This window comes from Juglans microcarpa x Juglans regia, chromosome 3D (genome assembly GCF_004785595.1).
Source record: "Juglans microcarpa x Juglans regia isolate MS1-56 chromosome 3D, Jm3101_v1.0, whole genome shotgun sequence".
NCBI lineage: Eukaryota > Viridiplantae > Streptophyta > Magnoliopsida > Fagales > Juglandaceae > Juglans > Juglans microcarpa x Juglans regia.
The window spans coordinates 10767458-10789306 of NC_054598.1; the positions used below are offsets into that span (position 1 = coordinate 10767458).

The 21849-nt window shown below is 38.1% G+C and overlaps 1 protein-coding gene and 1 long non-coding RNA gene across 2 annotated transcripts; one reads left to right on the top strand and one right to left on the bottom strand.

The window, feature by feature from the left end:
- The first annotated feature begins 295 nt into the window (after positions 1-295).
- LOC121255946 lies at positions 296-13495 on the top strand. Its single transcript, XR_005938889.1, has 3 exons — positions 296-306; positions 13032-13035; positions 13307-13495. It is a non-coding gene; the product is annotated as an uncharacterized LOC121255946 (long non-coding RNA).
- Positions 3963-14729, bottom strand: LOC121255945 (COBW domain-containing protein 1). The gene is made up of 9 exons (XM_041156517.1): positions 14498-14729; positions 14170-14387; positions 13968-14082; positions 7057-7146; positions 6714-6887; positions 6505-6624; positions 5653-5763; positions 4457-4538; positions 3963-4357 (listed from the first exon to the last, which is right to left on the bottom strand). The coding sequence occupies exons 1-9, from the start codon at positions 14657-14659 to the stop codon at positions 4299-4301; spliced, it is 1131 nt and encodes a 376-aa protein (XP_041012451.1). The 5' UTR covers positions 14660-14729; the 3' UTR covers positions 3963-4298.
- Between the last annotated feature and the right edge of the window lie 7120 nt (positions 14730-21849).

Below are 21849 nucleotides of genomic sequence, written 5' to 3' on the forward strand. Positions count from 1 at the left end.
AGTTCCAAGACATGCTTTTGGATTGCTTTCTGAAATGAGGAAAGATGGTAAAATTCTTTAAGAATGAGATTAAGTTTTTTTAACAGCATGAATCTTTTATCCAAATGAGCGCTATATTTATCTTCATCTATTTTTGTTCCCAGTAGTTGCTTTCCACTATCATTAAGTATGAAATAGTTATGTAGCTATGTGATTCTATTGGTTGCTTTATTGTAGTTTGTTGAGTCCATTAGCTTCATCGCCGTGTTGGTCACTGGACATTTCCCCCATAGCTTTATAAATACATTCTACTTATCTTGTGAAAAAGTGTGTACTTACATATAGCTCTCTGTGTCTTTGCTCTAGATTATGCAGTAAAAGAGAAGGCATCATTGGTTGAGGGAATGCAGGGAGGTCCAGACTACATTGTGCATATAATGAATGTTTATAATAATTGATGAAGTTAACTCTCCATTTGCAAGATAACATTCATTTCCTCCTAAAAGTCCTCCACTCTTGGAATTGCGCATCACTGTCATAGGAGTAATATTAGATCTACTTTTAATATGTCCAACTCCAATATAGTCATTTTGTTAAAAAAAAAAAAAAAAAAAAAAAGAAGAGGAGGGTATTTTTCATTCAGATTCTATGTGTACCATACTTTTTTTAAAAAGACCGTATCGAATTTGCACACCTTAAAACAATACAAATAATTTTTTTCGGGAGTTACAAATTTATGATTGACTAATAAATGTGTCTAGTTGTTCATCGAGTATTTTTCTCTCTGGGAGATGAGATAACCTGAGACCGGAGTTTTTCACTTTTTTCTGGCCATGTACTCAACCAATGATCCACGGAATCTATTCATGGAGAATGCATCGTGGTTATATGTATCAGCATTATAACAATACTGAGCCCTCTCCAAAAGGCTAAATATTATGTTGTCCTTAAGTCGAATCAAAGAGTGCCTTATGTCGAATCAAAGAGTGGATCATTGGTTGAGTACATGGTCAGGAAAAGTGAAATACTCAAGTCTCAGATTATCTCATCTCCTATTGGTCTGAATTGTAGCAAATTTGAGTCATGTGGTGGTTACCAGTAAGGATTTTGCAACTGGACTTATACTAGTGGTCTTACCTAGAGTTTAATAAGAGAATCTTTCAAAGCTCTAATCATAATCGTTATGAATAGCAACATGATTGGTTTAAAATTCCTTTTGATTACGCGAGACTTTGGATGTAGGTCTTTGGAGTCAAGAGGAACCTGGGCTGCTGCCTTTACATGGTTGTCTTCCAGTATGGATCTGCTGTACTGTTTATTATTGAGGATCATGAAGCTGAAACTTACTTGGACATAGCTCCAAGACATGCTTCTGGATTGCTTCCTGAGATGAGGAAAGATGGTAAAATTCCTTAAGAATGGGATTACTTTTTTTTTAACAGCATGAATATTTTATCCAAACGAGCGTTGTATTTATTTTCATCTATTTTTGTTCCCAATAGTTGCTTTCCACTGCCATTAAGTATGAAATAGTTTTGTAGTTATGTGATTATGTTGGTTGCTTTCCTGTAGTCTGTTGAGTCCATTAGCTTCATCACTGTGTTGGTCACTGGACATTTTCTCCATAACTTTATAAATACATTTCTACTTACCATGTGAACAATTGTGTACTTACCTATAACTCTCTGTGTTTTTGCTCTAGTTTATGTTGTAAAAGAGAAGCCATCATTGGTTGAGAGTATGCGGGGAGGTCCAGACTACATTGTGCATATAATGAATGTTTCTGATAATTGATGAAATTAACTCTCCATTTGCAGGATAACGTTCATTTCCTCCTAAAAGTCCTCCAAAACAGGAAGTCCGATCTCTTGGAATGGTGCATCATTGTCATGAGAGTAATGTTAGATATACTTTTGATATGTCCAACTCCAATATAGTCATTTGAAAAAAATGCCTTTCTATACAGATTCCATGGGTACCGTACTTTTTTTAAAAAGATTGTATAGAATTTGCACACCTTAAAACAATACAAATAATTTTTCTCAAGAGATACAAATTTATGATTGACTAATAAATGTGTCTAGTTGTTCATCGAGTATTTTTCTCTATGGGAGATGAGATAACCTGAGACTGGAGTTTTTCACTTTTCCTAATCATGTACATAACCAATGATAATGTCGTGTTTCGTACACATTTGGGCCGGATTCTAGCAACTTGGGTATTGGGTCTTTCACTTGCACACTTAAAAAAACACAGAGAGTGGGGAGCCTTGGTGGAGGCCAGAGAGTCTTCAATGTTTAAGTCAGTATATCTCATTAGTAGTTTGTGCAAGAGCTTAGCGGAATCATAGAGCGTTCTTCATACCTGGAAGTCGGCTTTTATATTAGGTTTCTGGGTGGGGACAGCCCATACCTGGCCTCGGGAAGTTTATGTCATTTCAATTGTTCACTTAGTCAGAATTGTTTAATGCGGTGTGGCTCCTAGGGCGGCGTCATTAATGCGGCGTAGAGTCCAGGGAGTGGCGCCATTAATGCGGCGTGGCTCCCTGACTCACTTTACCTTACAGACATTCCTTGTTAAGCCCCATCCATGCCTGCTGTAAGGAGATCGGGGTTCCCCGTATCTCTTGCCCACCTGCCTACGCAGGTTCCCGAGGGTTGGGTGTCATCAGAGGGTGTCAGGGTAGTGAATCTCTTCTGCTCTACCGTTCGCTTTTCCCACGAATGGGTTGCTTCATGTGCGAGTTTTACTCATGGGCCGAGTACTCTGTAGAGGTCCATTATCTCCTTATAGATGGGGGTTGTTGGGCTTGATCGGGCTCTTTGACTCACTCTTCCAGAGATCCCTCATGGGCTTGCAATTCAGGACAATAGGAGGGAAAAATTCCCTTACACATCCCAAGTTGAAAGTGATGTATCATTAAAGCAAACTTGTATCCCGCTTCTCTTTCTCTAGAAAGAAAAAGTCTCAGTTCTCTCTAAAAACAAAAGTACTTCATCCTCTCCGTTCCATTTCTAGTACCATTTTGTTTCTAAACTCCTCTACGTTTTATTTTCGGTACCATCTTGTTTCTAGACTTTTCACCTAATTTTTTTTAACTTTTCCTCTCCACCGTTCGGTCTAGACCCAATCTACCGCCTTCCAGTGATCAATTATCTACACACAACTCCTTAGCTGCCGATATATTGGTACAGTGGGGAAACGAGGTGAAAATCTCAATGCATGACTCTCACGGGCAACTTAGCCCGCATGTGGCCACCACGCGCCATCGCGTCAAAACGCTTCCAACGACAACACGTGTCGTATGAGTAATATCTTCATCCCAATTAGATATGATCCATCTCGTCTCACTATCACTGGCGCATGGACTCCATGCACCGTCACAAGCAGTCGCGAAGAAACTCGACCATCAATAGTTTGGGCCAGTCGATGCCATTTATCCCACTATGTTTTTGCTTTCTCTAACCAAATACTTTGAGGTTGGGGACATCGGTTTCTTCCGTGAACATCTTAAGTCAACAAACTTCAATGCATCACCAATAGCCACTGCCTATTGCACCACAGTTCACACAGCGAACTATAAAAAAGCCATCATTTAAGATGGCACCCTCTTTGCAAGGAATGGGTGGAGACCAATTTTTTTTATTCTAAAACCCGATCTATTTTCACTTTTACACAGTAGTTGTTGTAACGGGATGTTTGTTGGGGAATCCCTCCCCCTCATGTATTTTGATCTATTTATGATAATGAAATGCTTGCTTGAGAAAAATAAAAAGTGTATTATTAAAGCGACTGTAGGCAAATGAGGGACGAGCTCAACAGCTGTTATATATGACAATCACACACAGGAAAACAAAAGGGATTTAACAAAATGCAGTCTTGTATCCATTCCCTGCGCTTAAGCATACTAGTAATCAAACTCATGCAATATCAGCGAAACAAGGAGAACCAAGTGAAAATAAACTAAAGCACCCAAGGGAACGTCAAACAAATAAAATGAAATTACTTAGTACCAATATACAGTATAATCACCGACTTAAATGTCACCACAAAAAAGTTGCAGTCACTATATATTCATGCAATCTGTAATCACAACTTAACAAGGGAAAATATTGAAGGATTAGAAACAGGTTAGTTCATTCTAATTTCTTGTGTGCCAAGTTGATAATGCTTGATGTAGGACTTAAAGAAATCAAAGTGAATGCTGAGAATAAGTTTTAAGTTTCTGAATCCCCCCACTTCGAGTCATGATTTTCGGCTTACCATTCTAACTTTGATAAGTAATGACAATCAACTGTGCTTTTGCTAGTATTTATAAGTCAAGAAGTTGCGCAAGTGCTGAAGGAATCAGTAAGAACATCCTCGTTCAGGTTTTGACCTGCAATGCAAAACAAATAGACAAATAGAATAAAATAGGTGCCTTGATTAGTGTCAGAAAGAACTTCCCTTGAAAACACATTGGCACATTAAGGAATACCGATAAAAACTATCTTGTTCATCTGATTTTCCTCCTCTTTCCATTTGCGAGCTGGAACAATCTCATATATCTCCCTCACAGCCTGCCAGGAACATAAGGTTTCTATATGACAGGGCATCCAACAAATTAGCTTCTCCAAAATTAAATAAACTCCATCAGTACATTCAAAACAAAGGTCAAGATGTATGTGAAGGTTAATATAGATTGATGTAGCCTCGCTAACCCTGGTTAAAGTGGTGGAGGGGGGCGATTAGAGACTCACAAGGGGATTTTGAAGCTGCTTTGACGGTTTATTATGGACAAAGAACTAACAATATGGCTAAGGTGAGAGCCTTTTGAGATGCTGTACAACTACACACGAGGCTAAGCCTTAAAATATAGAAGTAGAGATGGGCTGAGCTATTGGCTGACTGGTGGCAACACAGGTGAGAGGTGCACTGGGCGGTAAGGGAGTACTTGGAAAGGATTTGGGCCTGCTCGTCGTAATTGACTTGCCACGTGAAGCACACATTCGGAGAGACAAATCAAGTGGCTGATTGGTTGGCTAAGCAGGGAGCAAAAGGGACTACCGAGGAATTACTAACAACACACACAGTCCCTAGAGAGATCAAAGGGATAATGAGATTAGATGATATAGGACTACCAGTTATATACATTGTAAAGGAGGTCACTGTGAATAGGAACAGAGTGTATAGTTATCTATAGTTCTTTATATATAGTTTCACTCATGATGTACTTTGCCAACAAAGTGCTTTAACCTATGCCACAGTTTTCCTCCATCACAAGTGAGGGCTTTCTAATAAATTTATGGGGTTCTGTCCTCCTAAAAAAAAGATATTATAATAGCAAAAAAGTGAATATTAACTAGGCTATAACCCTCAATACATATATAAAGCCTCAGCATGGCCTATGCATATCTGCCATTTCATATGCACCCTGGACCTCCTCTTATTGACAGTTTTTTTTAAGAGTCCTCTTATAGACAGTTAATGGTTGTGATAAACTTTTAGGCGAAGAAACTTGAGCTCCACTCCCAATATAGGATATCACAGCTCAAAGAAAAGGAGAAGTACTTATCAATAAAACATGTTTCTAGAAGTCACCCAAAAGGCAACTAAAAAACAGTGCTATTGGCAGTTTTAGGTATGCAGTACAAGTTAACTTCTAAAGAAGAGAGCACTTGAGGAAGTTTGTACCTGTAAAGTATGTAGTTGATCAGAATTTTGAACACTTAGAACTCCTTTACAGCGATAAACTTCCATACCAGATTTCTTATCCCAAAGAATCTCCTCAAGCCACAAACGAACCTATAAACAATGGACTATCAGGGCATGATGTCCTACAGAAATAGCAACTTAGACATGGGAGAGCTGATTTAGTATGACATAAAATAAGTAGAGAAGACAGGAATCCTCAAAAAACAAAAAAGTAACTTTATGTGATGTGCATGATTCTCTGAATCATCAAATGTTTTGTGACAGAGACCAATTGAAAAAAAAAAAAACAACTATTATTTGTGATATTGCTGCATTTAACCAACCAGGATCTAGCAACTATGTTCTTCCAAATTCATGGAAGTGTAGTCATTTCCAACAATAGAGATATTCAATTATGTTGAACCTCCAGAAAATTGTGTCCCAAATAGTGTTTCTCGCTGCTACAAGTCTTTCTCTGCCCATCCAACAGATCTAGAGCCACACTTTTAGTTAGTTAGGGGAGCACCATAACATAAGATCATAAAACTTTCTTAGTTTGGGGAGCACCATGACATATGATTATAATACTCTAAGATTTGTTAGGACGAATACACTTTTATATTGGTTCCCTATCTAAAAGCAGCCTAGTTCATATGGACAATGAGCAGAAACACCACATGTGATCAGCAGCGACTAATCATTCAGCTGAAAGATACAGAATCCAACTAATTGCAATGTAATAGTTGAAATCAATCATCCAAAGCTTTAAATAAAGTGACACAAAGTTCAACAATACACATCACATCAATTTTCCAGAAGATGATTGACACGTTGGCTGTTTCAGAAAACTACCTTATCAAGATCAACCTGTTGTGGCTGACAAATGCATAAGGTTCTCACACCACAATCATGAATGTCCCTGCTAGAAAGAGAACGGCTTTCTTCCAACAGTGCTTCTAAATGAGTGGCATACTGAAAAACACACAAAAAAAAGTCAGTAAGATCAGTTAACTAAAGTAGGTATGAACCAGCAGATGAAAAATTAAACTTGTACAACTAACAGAAGCATCATAGGCCCGCCGGTTTAATATCTTAGGCAAGTCAACTTGACACCGAACAGAACGGATGATGCTTGCAAGGGAATTAATGTCATGAATTTCCTTCTCCAGTTCCTCCAAACCACCTCCACAACCCTCTGGAGAAACCAAATCAACCTTATTGAGAATTACAACATCCTACACAAACAACACACTTATAAGTCTCTCAAGTGCTCACATCACTCTATTTCAATTTTTATTTGATAAGTTACTCTATAGCAATATAACACAAAATTCCAAATTAGAAACAAAGAGTTATTTTGTATCCAAAATCAGTCAGGACAGTATCAATTGACAACATCATTACCGCAAATGCTATTTGAAGAAATGCTTCAGGAAATGAAGATGAAGCTCGACGCTCATTGAGCTGAAAACGAAGGTTTTTGGCATCAACAACCTATTAAAACAGCAAATCATTCAAAGAAAGATATTGAGTAGTAAACAATTCTTGATTATAGTTCGTGAATAACAAATCTTATGACATTTTTCACTCATATGAATATGTGGTTTCTAATTTTATTTTTTATTTTGAGTATTTTTTCACAGACTTGTTCGTATTTTACAGCACAAGAACATAGAATGAGCACACTACATGCAAGGACATAACATGAAATTGCATGAACATGTGGATCAACAAGTCATATGCTGTTGCATCAATTTGGAAAGGGACAAAAAAGGTATGAATCAGTGATAAATCAAAAGGTATAAATATATAACAACTTCCATTATAATCCCTTGGTATATTCTAGCTCAAACCCCTAGGGGTTAGCTCAAGTGGTAAAGGCCTTGGGCTTGGGGGTATGCTCCCCCCAGGTCTAAGGTTCAAATCCCCTTGGGTGCAAACAATCTCTAAGGGCCATTAGACTGGGGGATTTTTCTTTTGAATTACCTGAGATGCACTTGTGGAAAAATATTTACTGAGGGCATGTGCACACCTATCCGTACTATAAACTTGATTTGTAATACCTTATTTGTAGTACAAATACATAACAAACAAATACAAAAAAAAAAAAAAGGGTATGAATCGATGTTCCTGGACAACTAATATATAAGTAATAGAGCTTGATCGTATGGGAAGGAAAATGGGTCAATCAAAATCCATTGTTATAGAACTAAAGACATTTGAGGTGTCAAGGGAAGGCCGATGGGTGAACATACTGAAAAAGGGTGGAAGTTTGTGAAAAATATGAGCTTGGAGTTAGCCACGGCTCGTTGGTTCACTAAAGCTCTGGAGGATTGTGCAAAGGCTGGAAGGAAGGAGTTTTATGCAGGTCATCAGGAAGGTGATAGAAGTTTTATAGCATAGAGGGGTACAAACTCACAGGGAGTGTTCTTAGCACTGGTAGAGTACCGACGGGGTGGGCGCCGAAGCTGTATCTTCATCCCTGAAGATATAGATGGAATGGGATGGTAGAAAGTGGTGGAGGCGCTGAGGGAGATTGATCGAGAAGGTTGTTTTGTTAGGGAGACACAGTTAGCGGCGATGGTAGAGCCGTTAAAGCTTTCTTCCCGGTCGTACATGGAGGTTGTCCAACAATCGAGATGTCAGTTCTGCAGGAGCCGCAACGTTGTAGCCTGAAAGTGTCGCCGCTTCTGCAGGAACTCAAGGATGTGAGGGTGGTGACAGGGGAGTTGTTGGCCTACAAAAGGAAATAATCCTTTGGGCAATGACTGAGATGCAAAACCAGCTGGGGGACTTGCAGCTTAATTTAAATTGGCTGAAACGATGCATTGAGGAGGGTAGGGGGGTGGAGGTGGGCTTGGGTCTGGGAGTTGGGCCTTTCAAAGGTGAAGGGGCCTCTTCATCTAGGGGCAAACAGAACACTTACGAGGTCCCTAAGGGGACAAGTGTTGGGTCACAACCCACTGGGCTTAATGGGCAGGCTAGTAAAGGCAAAGAGCCCATGGTTTCAATGGGTATCCATAGGGCTCAGGAAAATAGACCCAACGGGCTTGTTCGAAGGAAACGAAACCCACCTGCATTTGGCATCGTCGACGGCGGTAGGTGGCAGCCACTTGCACCGGCGAAGGACCAGAGGACTTCGCAGAGCCATGTGTGGTGGATTTATGCGCCATCCCTGCCTCCGATGTGTTGGGTCCAGCACAGACCAGTTCGAGGGAGGACGTTGGTGCTTCAACTGCAACAACAGCTTCGTTTCCATTGCCGGAGATCCTTTTTCCAACAAAGGGGGTTTCGACGTGTGGTCAGCCATTGGGTGGTCAGTCATTGGCAGGGGAGATCCCATGGGAAACAGATGTGTTGGGCTCACAGGTTAATCCAAGGATGGGAGATCTCATCCTTGGATTAACGAAACCTCCGAGAAGCTCAACGACGACGAAGGAGGACTCGGGAGAAGGAGATGAAGAGGCCGTGGGGCCGCAAGGGTCTAAAGAGGCCGAGATACCGATGATGGGGGCACGAAGGTCTGAGGAACCATCGGCGATGGTCCAAAAAGAGCTTTCTGTGGTTCTGATGGTTGACCCAACGATGGTCTTAGTGTTTTCTCACTGGCGGCAATAGAATCTCAACCACAATAGACACAGACAAGGCCGATAGGTAGTGGGAATGGGTCTCAGGCAACTTCCCCATTGATAGTGGTAGAATCCCATGGATCGAGGGGGAAGATGTGCATGTGTTTTCTACTCCAATGAAAGTTTCTGGACAGTGACAGGGGGCAATGAAGCCCTTTAACTTTTCGTCTAGGCCTGAGGAACTGAACCAGTTGGTAAATATGGAGGCAGAGGTGAACCCTGTACCATTACGCACTTTGTCTCCTTTGTTCACAACAGAGGGTGCGCCTTCGGATTGGGTGATTTAGAAAGTGAAGGATATCGAGGAGTTGTGGGGATTCCATGTGACGGATTTGAGGAGCAATTCAGGGCACTACTTATTACTATCGAAGAGGGTCGGGTTCAATCTCCTAGATCCACTTCTAGGAAAAACAAGGAACTGAAGCGTCTCACTTGTTCAATTAACTATGATGGAAGGGAGGGGAGTATTCACAAGAGTAGAATAAAGGGAAATGTTGTGTCGATCCATGAAGCCTAGAATTCTCTCTTCGAACATTCGGGGTCTTAATGACCCCAATAAGTGACTACGGGTGAAGAATCTTTTACGGCATTGGAAATTGGACATTGTGTGTTTGCAGAAAACCAAAATGGAGTTCATAGATCGTAGCATCATCGCTAGTATTTGGGGCTGTCCATTTGTGAGATGGGTGTACTTGTCATCCAAGGGAGCATCCGGGGGTATCCTTGTCATGTGGGATTCGAGGGTGATTGAATCCATTGAGGAGTGTGCTGGGAATTATACGGTGGCGTGTTCGTTCAAAAATGTAGAGGATGGTTTTTGTTGGGCCTTTGCTAGCGTATACGGGCCAAATGTGGACACACTTAGGAAGATGTTATGGGAGGAATTAGCAGGATTGGGCAGCTGGTGGAATTTACTGTCATGCATTGGGAGTGATTTCAACGTTACTCGGTTCCCTAGTAAAAGATCGGGAGAAGTCCAGTATAGTCAAGCAATGGAGGAGTTTGCTGATTTTATGTTCAATATGGACTTGGTGGACTTACCACTCGTAGGTGGCGTGCATACTTGGTCTACTAACCGGGCTTAGTCTCACTTGGGCAGATTTTTGGCGTCCCCATCTTGGGAGACACATTATTTTACCTTGCTTCAGAAGAGATTGGATAGAGTATGCTCGGATCACTTCCCCGTTGTACTAGATTGTGGAGGCATTCACGAAGGAAAAAGACATTTTAAGTTCGAAAATATGTGGCTGAAAACCGAGGGTTTTGTGGAGAATGTGAGGTCATGGTGGTCCTCGTATTCCTTTGAGGGATCACCAAGCTTCATATTGGCGGGTAAGCTAAAAGCATTCAAAAGGGACTTGAAAAGGTGGAATATTGAAGTCTTTGGACACATTAATAATAAAAAATTGTCCCTTTTGGAGGCACTAAGGGGTTTGGAGGAAAGGGAGATGAACGTCCCTCTTTCATTTGAGGACTCTTGTAGGAAATCAGCCATCACATCGGACTTGGAGAAGGTGCTTCTTATGGAGGAAATCTTTTGGAGACAAAAGTCACGAGCCCTATGGTTGAAGGAAGAAGACAAAGGTACTAAATTTTTTCATCGGGTGGCTAATTCTCATTGTAGAAATAATGCTATTGAGGTGATTTAGGTTGAGGGTCACAGGTTTACTCGGATCATGATGCTATTAAGAACCAAATTGTCAAATTTATAGAGATCTTGCTGAAACGGCCTCTTGGAGACCCAAACTTAATGGTATGCCTTCTGAGACTATTGACCAGCTAAGCTCTACATGGTTGGAGAGACCATTCGAGTCGGAGGAGGTTTTTCAAGTGATTTGTGGGATGGCCAAGGATAAAGCCCCGAGTCCGGATGGGTTCTCGATGGCTTTTTATCATGATTGTTGGGAGGGAGTAGGTGGAGATATTATGCAGGTTTTTAAGGAACTATACACCTTTGGAAAATTCGAAGAAAGCATTAATGTGTCTTTTATTGCTCTTATCCCTAAGAAAGTTGGTGTTGTGGACGTGAAAGACTTTCGGCCTATTAGTCTTATAAATGGAGTATATAAGATCATCTCAAAGGTGCTCACTACTCTGATGAACACAGTTATGAGTAGCATTATTTCAAAATCTCAAAATGTTTTTGTGAAGGGGAGACAAATTCTTGATTCGGTATTAATAGCCAATAAATGCTTGGATTGTAGAATCAATGAGGGCATACCCGGACTTTTGTGCAAGTTAGACATAGAAAAGGCTTATGACCATGTTAATTGGGACTTTTTGTGTTATTTACTTGGGAGGTGCAGATTTGGGAATAGATGGATATCATGGATTAGGCATTGTATATCTATGGTTCACTTCTCGATTTTGGTGAATAGAGCGCCGAAAGGATTCTTTAACAGCTCTAGGGACTTACGGCAAGGAGATCCACTCTCCCGTTTGCTATTTGTTGTTGTTATGAAAGCACTAAGTCGAATGTTGCGAGCGGCAATGAATGGAGGTTTTCTTGCTGGATTTTCAGTGGGTGGGGTTTCCATATCTCACCTTCTTTTGCTGATGACACACTTTTGTTTTGCGAGCCGCACAATGATAATTTGCAATATTTGAGGGTTGTACTACTTTGTTTCGAAGCGGTGTCAGGCTTGAAGGTAAATCTCTTAATGTCTAAAATGGTTCCCGTGGGTAGTGTACATAATATCCAAGTCTTGGCAAATATCTTGAGTTGCAAGGTTGCTTCGCTACCTTTGAAATATCTTGGCCTCCCGTTGGGGGCTGCTTTCAAGACAAAAATCATTTGGGATGGTGTGTTAGAAAGAATTGAAAGACGATTGGCTAGGTGAAAACGGATATATTTGTCCAAAGGTGGTCGTTTGACTCTTTCAAGAGCACTCTTTCTAACCTCCCTCCATATTTCTTATCCCTTTTTCCATTACCTGCAAGTATGGCTTCTTGTATGGAGAAAAATTTTCGCAACTTTCTTTGGGGAGGCATGAGAGAAGAAATTAAGTTGCATCTTGCACGTTGGGATAAAATTTGCTTACCCATTTAATGTGGTGGGTTGGGGGTGCGCAATGTGAGGGTCTTCAATAAAGCACTTTTGAGGAAATGGTTGAGGAGATACCATAACGAATGAGAGGGTTTATGTCGAGAAGTCATATATGCTAAGTATGGAAGTATGATGGGAGGATGGTGTTCTAAGGAAGTTAGAGGGACGCATGGCGTGGGCTTGTGGAAAAATATTAGAGTGGGATGGGGTAGATTCTCCAAGTGCTTTAGATTTGCAATTGGAAGAGGTGATAGAGTTTACTTTTGGCATGATGCTTGGTGCGGTGAACGGGTCCTAAAGCAGGTGTTTCCCATGCTTTACCAGATTTCCAGCGACAAAGAGGCTATCATAGCTGACTTAGTGGTAATTTCCAATGGTGCTGTCCATTGGGATGTAAGTTTCTCGAGAGCTGCTCATGATTGAGAGTTGGATATGCTTGCTGATTTTTTTTAACTCGCTCTATGCAATATCGATGGGCAGTGAGACGAAGGATAAAATGATCTGGATTTTGAATAGAAATAACAAATTTCCGGTGCGCTCTTTCTACAAGGTCCTCTTGGGAGTTTCTAGTGAACATAATTTTCCTTGGAAGGCTATATGGCAATATAAAGTACCGTCTAAGATTGCTTTATGTGTATGGACTGCATCTCTTGGGTGGATCCTCAAGTCGGATAATTTGAGAAAACGTGGTCTTATTATAGCAGATTGGTGTTTCTTGTGCAAGAGTGATGGAGAATCAGTGGATCATCTTTTGTTACATTATGAGGTGGCAAGGTGTTTATGGAATGAGATCCTTAATAAGATAGGGGTGGCTTGGGCTATGCCCAGAAAAGTTAGGGATATTCTGGGGTGTTGGACAGGACTTAGGGGGAATTCACGTATAGCTACTGTGTGGAGAATGATCCCTCATTGCATTATGTGGTGCTTGTGGCTAGAGAGAAATAAGAGGTGCTTTGAAGACATGCAGCGTTTATTGGAGGAGCTGAAGCGATTCTTTTACAATACTTTATTTTCTTGGGCTTCAACCATTATTTGTAATATGGACAATTTTCATGACCTGCTTGTATCTCTCACTAGTACCTAGTTGTAATTAGGTTTCATGATCTGCTTGTATACTTCTGGTGTACTTTGTTACTATCCTTATTTCAATAAAATTTTACTTTTACCTATCAAAAAAAATATATAAGTACAATGCAAATTTTGGTATATTCTAGCTCATAAGCTTTATCGTATCTCAATCCTCCATCTCATCTAAGTTTGGAACATTGAATTCTATGGCATGGAATGCAAGAAGCTTTAAAGATTGTGAGCGGTCGATGGAAGAGCTTAGAACCTTCTTCATTAACACTTTATTCCATTGGTCAATTATAATAGATTTCAATGGTTTGAATCTCCATGACTTTCTTGTATTTCTAGACAATAATGACTAGGTGTTGCACTTGTATATGTCCCCTGTACTTGGGATATGTCTATTTCTATCAATAAACTTGCTTACTGATAAAAAAAAAAAAAAAAAAAAAAATCAGTGGCATATTGATACGAGTGATTGAATAGCACAATGACAACACGAATTCGACAAAAAAATGATGTGCTAATGTATTATTAATTACATGGTAAACTCGTAGATGAATGAAACTCACGGTTATAATCGAATCGAGATTGACCTCTGATTCCAGCTGATCATCCAACCAAAGAACAGATGCAAGTGGAGCCGGGTTCGCCAACCCTGTGGTCTCCAGTAAAATATGATCAAGTCTGAAAAGACAAAATCAAAATTTTAAAAATAAAAATAAAAACAGTAATCACATATCATAGGATTGAAATCTGTCCAGACTTTCGTACTTCTCCTTCCTCTGTATAAGTTGCTCAAGTGCTTGGACTAAACTGTGCTTGACAGTACAACAGATACAACCATTAGCCAGCTCAACCCATTCTTCAACGAGAGCGCCGCCATCTCCTTCGTTTATCATCGCTCTTTCTACTCCAATTTCCTCACCGAACTCATTCAAGATCACCGCTATCCTCTTACCGTGTTGGGTATTCAATATGTGATTCACCAGCTGAGTGAACAATCCATTCATCAGAGCTACATTGTTTAACTTGAAGAATTCGAAAAGTTCATTAAAAAGGACAATAATAATAATCATAATAATGAGATTGATAGCTTTACAGTGGATTTTCCAGCTCCGAGATAGCCCGTAATGACGGTTACCCCTACCGAAGCGTCATTGTTTTCCAGCCGCCTCGAATTGGATTGTTCGAGAGGGTAGGGTTCCACGATTTCATCAATTCGAACGGCGAGAGGCGCCTCTTCGTCTTCTCCGTACTCCATTTTCTTCTCCCTGTTCGAAGAATTTAGAAGCAGAGAAAAATTCTGAGTTTTAGTTACTTGAGCACTCGTATCCTTTATAATACATTTTTCTTCGAAATATAAAGAAATGTCATTAAAAGTGCCTCCTATTTTAAAAATATTTTTATATTTTGCTATAAAAAATCTCTAGATGTAGAAGATATTGTTCATCACTATAAATATTTTTAATTAATTTATTTTCTCTCCCTGCTGAGTTTCTCATTTCTTAACTCTCTTTATTCACATTTAGACCATTGCGCATAAGAGATGTTTGCTAAAAGAATAAATATAGATAAAAGTTACTATTAAAAATAATCATTTTACACACATGATGTGACATTATCTAGGTCACACATCTCTCAAGTCTAAAATAAAAAAATAGAGAATTAAAAAATATTAAAAAATATAATATTTAAATAATATAAAAAAATAAATAAGTTGATGTATAGTATATTATAAAAATTAATATATAAAATAAAAATAAATAAATTTTAATCATATATTTTAAAAAATATGATAAAAATTCATTAGAAGTGCTGGTAATTGAACTGGGCTGTCTACATATACTTCAAAACATTCCAGACCCAGCTCTTAAAGCCCCCAATGGGCCCACCAATTTATCAAGTGCTTTATATTTTTTCTTCCAATTAAAATTTATCTTATCCAAGACAATTCAATTAAATTAATTTAAGAGAAATATTTTAATCACAAAAATATTATATAAAAATAAATTTATAAAATGATATAATTTAATGTGATACATTAAATTATAAAATTAATTTTATCATAAATATATCTAACAGATCATATAAAATTATATCATTTTATAGATTTAACTTTATATAATATATTTGCATCTGCATCAATTCTCTTAATTTAAACACATCTTATTGATAACTCTGTGGCCTAAAAAGCACAGGGGAGGGCATAATTCGGTAAGCAACGCATATAGAATGAACGAATGATTTATCTTCGTGATAGGAGGAGGACGAAACTGAATGGTAGGCTGGCAGCTAGTTCTTAAAGGAGTACAGGGAAAATTAGTGTGGTATGAACAGACATGCACGGAATGGCACAAAACAGATTTTGACCTATTCGTATCATCTTATTTAATTATTATAATTTTTTAATTTTTAATATAAAATAAAATAAAAAAATTCAAATTTTTTAAATTTTAAAATAAAAATAATATTAAAAAATATATTTTAATAATATTTTATTTAATTTTTTAATTTTAATTTCAATTAATCTCATCTCATCTGTAAAAATAAACGAATAATTTTATACATGCACCGTTTATGAATAATAAACACACAATTTTCCTGAACAGTAACACACAATTAGTTTGAATAGTAAATTAAACACAAATGCTGCCTCCGCCTTGCCCATCCCCATCTACGCCCTCCTGCCCCCGCCTGCCCGTGTACGTATGCTCGGAATATAGATAAATTCATTTACATACGAGTAATGATATCTATACAATATATTTTTAAAATATATTTTATAATTATGTTTTAAGATAAGAATATTTTTGTAATATGATGTTATTTTTTTAAGATATTTTATAAAAATATCTTTTATTTAAAGTATAATTGTATAACATGTTGTGAAGAATATTGTGTAAATCATTTTCCTTCACATAATCTCTTGTCTTAGGGTCTCTTATTTGTAGATAGGAAAATGTTATTTGAACTAAGAATATCTACTGACAAAATTGACTGATTAGTTTTTTAAAATTTTTTTATTTAATAATTAAGGAAGTGATGATTAGTAAATTTTTTTTTTCTTAAATTTAAAGATATATAAAAAATGGTTGATTTTTTTTTTTTTTTTGAGAAAAAAAAAAAAGTTATATTTGTATTTATCGGTAGAATGCGGACACCATTCTCAACTTCTCATTGTCCTCCTAGATAATGAGGAGGCTGTGTAGCTTGTGGAAATAAAACGCTATGCAGGGTTGTGTCGGATATAGCCGTATTGGAAGTGCCCGGCAACGGAAGGGGCAACATCATGAGATATACGCAAGTAGATAAATGATATTTGCAATACTCATAAGTAAATGTTGTATATTTTTTTAAAAAAATAAAAATAAAATTACATAAAAAATTAATTTTTTAATGATAAACACTACTCATTTTAAATAAATAAAAAAATGTGATGTGCTTGCACAACCTATAATTGTGTCAATATCTCTATTAAACGAAGACCACTTACAGTAATATACTTAAGATATCATTTATTTGGACTCTAATTAATTAAGCATGACCTGATTATTAATTAGATTATTTTTTAGATTAATCCGTGTAGTCTGGGAATGTTTGAAGAATGAGATAGGATGAGAATTTTGTTAATAATAGTAAAATAATTTGTGAATAATAGTGATATACTTTAAGTTAAGTATTTATTAAATTTTTGAAAAATGAAAGATAAAAAGTTGAATAAAAAATATTATAAAATTAAAATATTGTTAGAATATAATTTTTTAATATAATTTTTATTTTGAAATTCAAAAAAATTGAATTATTTTTTATTTGAAAGTTTAGAAAAATTTTAATTATTAATTTAAAAATATTTGTATTTGAATAATGTTTGAAAAGTAAATGATATTGGATGTAATGAGATGGAAACTTTTTCCAAACATCTCCTTAGTATTGACCCGATTATTTATTTTTATATATTAACATTTAACACTCTCTCGTGTGGTCAAACTCTCATTTAATAAGAAAGAAGGTTATATTTACATGGCTACCATTTACATGTTATGATTTTGATTTGCAAATTAAATTTAAAATTAAATTCTTTTATAAATTAAATATAACATGTCAACAATATGTAGGATGGCATTGTTGTTGAATATGTTATTCTCTTAGAGAGAGATATATATACACACATTTTTCACAAATTTTGTTGTACACACATTTTTCACGAATTTTGCAACAAAATCCGTGAAAAGTATTTTGTCAATAAAATGGTAATTGAGGAGCTTTAGTTCAACAAACTTTCGGAATTGTTTTGTGAACTACACTACAACCATTTTGGTAAGGACTCCGGTCTAGTCTCCAAACATTAGGGGGTCCACGAGCTCGCCTCGCCTTGCGATGACCGGATGTGTCTTGCCAACTTGTTTGGCCTTGCACGTATGATGGTAATGATGGATTCCTAGGTTGATGAAAGTATGGTGTTTAGTAGTGAAATGATAATGATGATGAGTTTAAGTGATCTAAGTGATGATTTAGTGTGTTTAATGCAATGTGGAATGGCTTGAAATTTGCCCTTGATGTTGGGGCTACTTGGGGGATGCTTAGGGTTGATATCGTGAAGTTGGGCTAGGGTTTTGGGTGGTGGCTAAGGAGGATTACTAAATTGGGAAGTGATGGACTAGAGTTAGTCTAGGATGGGTTGCTAGGATTTGGAAAGTGTTTGAATAAGTCTAGAGTTGCTCATTGACTTTAGGAATTGACTAAGATAAGATGAGGATGGTAGGATTTAGATATGGTAAAATTATGAAGTTGGATGGTGTTTAAACGAGTCTACGGTTGTTCCTTGAATTTAAGGATTGGCTAAGGTAAGATGGAGATGAATGGTACTTGAATAAGTCTAGGGTGGTTCTTTGACTTCAGGGGTTGGCTAAGGTAAGATAAGGAATGTCTTTGGTGGGAATGAGTGATTCTAGAAATCTTCCTAGAATTAAGAAATTGGAGATGAAAGATAGAATTTGAATATGGCTAGTGGATGAGGATCTTTGGTAGGATTTGGAAAGATGGAGATGAGTAAGTTATGATTCCTAAATTGTAGAAATTAGTTTAGGGCTTCATTGGGTTTCGGTTTTGCAAATGGAATAAGGATTTAGAAATGATTGACTTGAGTGATTATAGGAATGAAGAGATTTTTGGGATTGGGTTATTTGAGTGATTGAGTGATGTTAGGGATTGGATTTAGAAAATGAGATGAAGAGTTCTAAAATGTAGGAATTACCTTGTTGGATTCTAGGGTTTTGCTAGGGTTTAATTAGATGAATGGATGTTAGGGTTAGTTTTTCTAAAGTTTAGGAAATCCTTATGGAAGGCTAAGGTTTCCAACTAGGGGAAGAGATGTGTATGAAATGATGGAGGCATTGGACTTTCGGCTAGGGCTAATATGAATGGAGGAAAGCTAATTTTCGTAAGTGGCAAATATGGAATTATGGGATTGGAAAGATTGAGGTTTGGGGAATTTTAGATATGGCAATTGGTGAAATGTATAGAAAGTGGATTTGACCTTAGATGACAAAGAAAAGATGATGACTTTATTTTTTGGTGTTTATGGATATTTGAGAAATCGAAGGATATGAAGAATATGACTTAGGATATGTTTGACATGCGAGAAAATGCAAGAAAAATATATGAACAACTAGAAAAAATAAGAACAACAATATCTTTTTGGATTTTTGAATAGAGAATGGAAAACATGCAAAAGATTGACAAATGGATGAAATGAACATTGAATGGAAAATAACAAAAGAATGATACAATGAATAAACACATATTCACGAATTGCAAAGTGATGAGACAGGGATAGATAAATGGATAGATAAGTGATTTAATACCTATTCATGAATTGCAAGGTGATAAATCAAATATAGATAAATAGACAACACCTATTCACTAATTGCAATGTGTTAATCCTCTCATTGAGATTTATGAATTACACCCAAAAAAACCCAATTGCAAAAGCACTGAAAGTGTTATTTAAGAACACATCAAACTGTTCCACAAAGGAAAAATATCAAATTGTCCAAAGATATAAACTAAGATGGTAAGAGTCCTATTTATAGAGATTAGAAAGTGGAAACCCTAATAGGTCCATTGATAAATAAAATAAATAAATAAGTGATAATGGCGTGGGGCCCACAGGGGCCCATGTGGGCCCTACGCCATTAGCCCTTGGTGGCATAAGTTGGCCAATGGCATGGGCCATGGGCATGCTGTGCGTGTGGTTGGCATGACCCAGGCATGAGCTTGGGCGTGGGGCAGCCTCCTGGTGCCACCCACTAATGCATGGCTAACATGGCCCAGGCAAGGTCCTGGGCGCTGGGGTTGCCTGATGGCATGGCTGATGGGTTGCCATGGCATGCTAGGCATGCCTGCTGCTGCTATTGCTGTGTTGTCATGGCCTAGGTAGGTGGCCTAGGCGTGGGCTGCTACTGTTGTGCGCATGGCGCTACTGCTGTGCGCATGGCATGGGCACTACATGCTGATGATGCGCCCATGGCCCAGTTAGGTGGCATGGGCACTAGACGCTGAGGTTGTCTGCATGGCCGCTAAGCATGGTGTGTGGTTATTGGGAGACTTGGGCTAGGTGCATGGGGCTACTGCCCTACTGGCATGGTTGCGCGCACTAGACTACTACGCACTGGGCATGCACATGCAGGCAAGTGCGCATTGGGCATGACCTAACATGGCCCGGGCCTGCTGATGGCCAGGCCATGTGCTGCTGGTGCGTGCTGAGGCTAGTGAGGCATGTCACTAGCACGAGTCTCACCCTGAGCTGTCAAGGGCATGTCATGGCAGGGGCCATGGCATGCCTATGAGTGTGATGATGGGCTGTTGATGCTCCTAGGCAGGCTAATGGGCGCTAGGGCTGCCTGCTGACCATGCTGATGGGCTGCTGGGCATTCTGATGGGCGTTCTGCTGGGTGCTAGGTTGCTGCTAGGCGTGCCATGGCATGTTAGCGATAGTGTCAGGGCAAGGCCTGTGGGGCTATTAGCGATATGTCAGCGATAGTGTCCTGGCATGGCCTGTGGGACTATCAAGGCATGTCAGAGGCAGTGTCAAGGGGTTGTCATAGCATGTCAACGGTAGTGTCAAGGGGTTATCATGGCATGTCAGTGGTTGTGTCGTGGGGCTGTCATGGCATGTCAGCAGCAATGTCAAGGGATTGTCAGGGCTGAGCCATGGCACTGTCAAGAGGGAATACGTAAGCCACATTCTAATTTACCCGTGTCATTCCTGTAATCTTCCTAGGACATAAACTAGATCCTTAAGGAAGTCCTCTAAAGCTGGGCTTGACCCCGAAAGTGGCCCCATCTCGACTATCCATGCATGCCTAGGACCTTGTCCTAGGGCGATTTTTGTTGGGGTCTTGTCATATGTCTTGTAGTCGCAAGGTCAGCAATGACAACTTTTTAGGGCATGATAGAGTTAGAGTGTGAGATTGATGAAATGACTGGATTGATGAAAACTTTGATTTATGACCCAATGGATATTCTTTAGTTGAGGAGCAAGAGATATAAATTAATTAAAAATTTTATTCATAAACTTGTGCGTAAGACACACATTTTATATTATTGATGTGGCAATATGTAATTTGTAAAAAAATTTACAAATCTAAATATTATAAAGCAAATTGTGTGATATTGATAATATGAATAGTATATTCTCACATCGGCTCGTAAACAAAATGACTCAAATTATTTTGCTAGCACAAATAAAAATAAAAAACTACGTTTTGAATATCTTATTTACTATCAAGTAAAAGAATTGAAGAATGTATATTAGAAGTCATGAATATTAACCGATTGCAAAAACCATTTGATTAAATAAAGTGGAATAGCTCCTAGGGCTGCAAACAAATCATATCGAGTCGACGACTTCAAACAAATTGAAACGAGTCAAGTTAAGTTTATGCGAGTTTTGTTCACGAGCCTAAACTGAGTCGAACCGAGTTTATATGAATTATGCTCATTTAATATTCGAATATATATTAATGTTTACAAATATCTCATTTATTAAATGAATTGAGTTCAAGTCGAGTATACATGAACTGAACTCGAGCTGTTCACGAACTGCTTTGTTTATTTACAGCTCTAATTGGCTCTTTGTTTTACACAAGGCCATTTTTAAACTAATCGAATAAAAAAAATGTAATTTTCTACTTTGTAATTGACTGGTAAATCAAACGCACATGATGAGGTGACAACTCATATTATTGTCAAGATTGCCACAAAAAGAACTTGTAACTAAAAACAATGCACGTTGGGTATGCTTTCACTCAGGAGGAGTAACTTTAGGCCTGGTTTGAATAGTATGTTGAGATGATATGAGTTGAGATAATTTGTAAATAGTAGAAAAATATTTGAGTTGATGTGAGTTAGAAATGGTTCGAGTTAAAATATTTTATGAGATTTTGATAA

Coding starts and splice junctions, on each gene's coding strand:
- LOC121255945 (XM_041156517.1), bottom strand. CDS start 14,659: ATGGAGTACGGAGAAGACGAAGAGGCGCCTCTCGCCGTTCGAATTGAT. Junction 6,888..7,056: donor TTCTTCAAATAGCATTTGCG/GTAATGATGTTG, acceptor TTGTTTGTGTAG/GATGTTGTAATTCTCAATAA. Junction 4,539..5,652: donor ATCAACTACATACTTTACAG/GTACAAACTTCC, acceptor TGTTCCTGGCAG/GCTGTGAGGGAGATATATGA.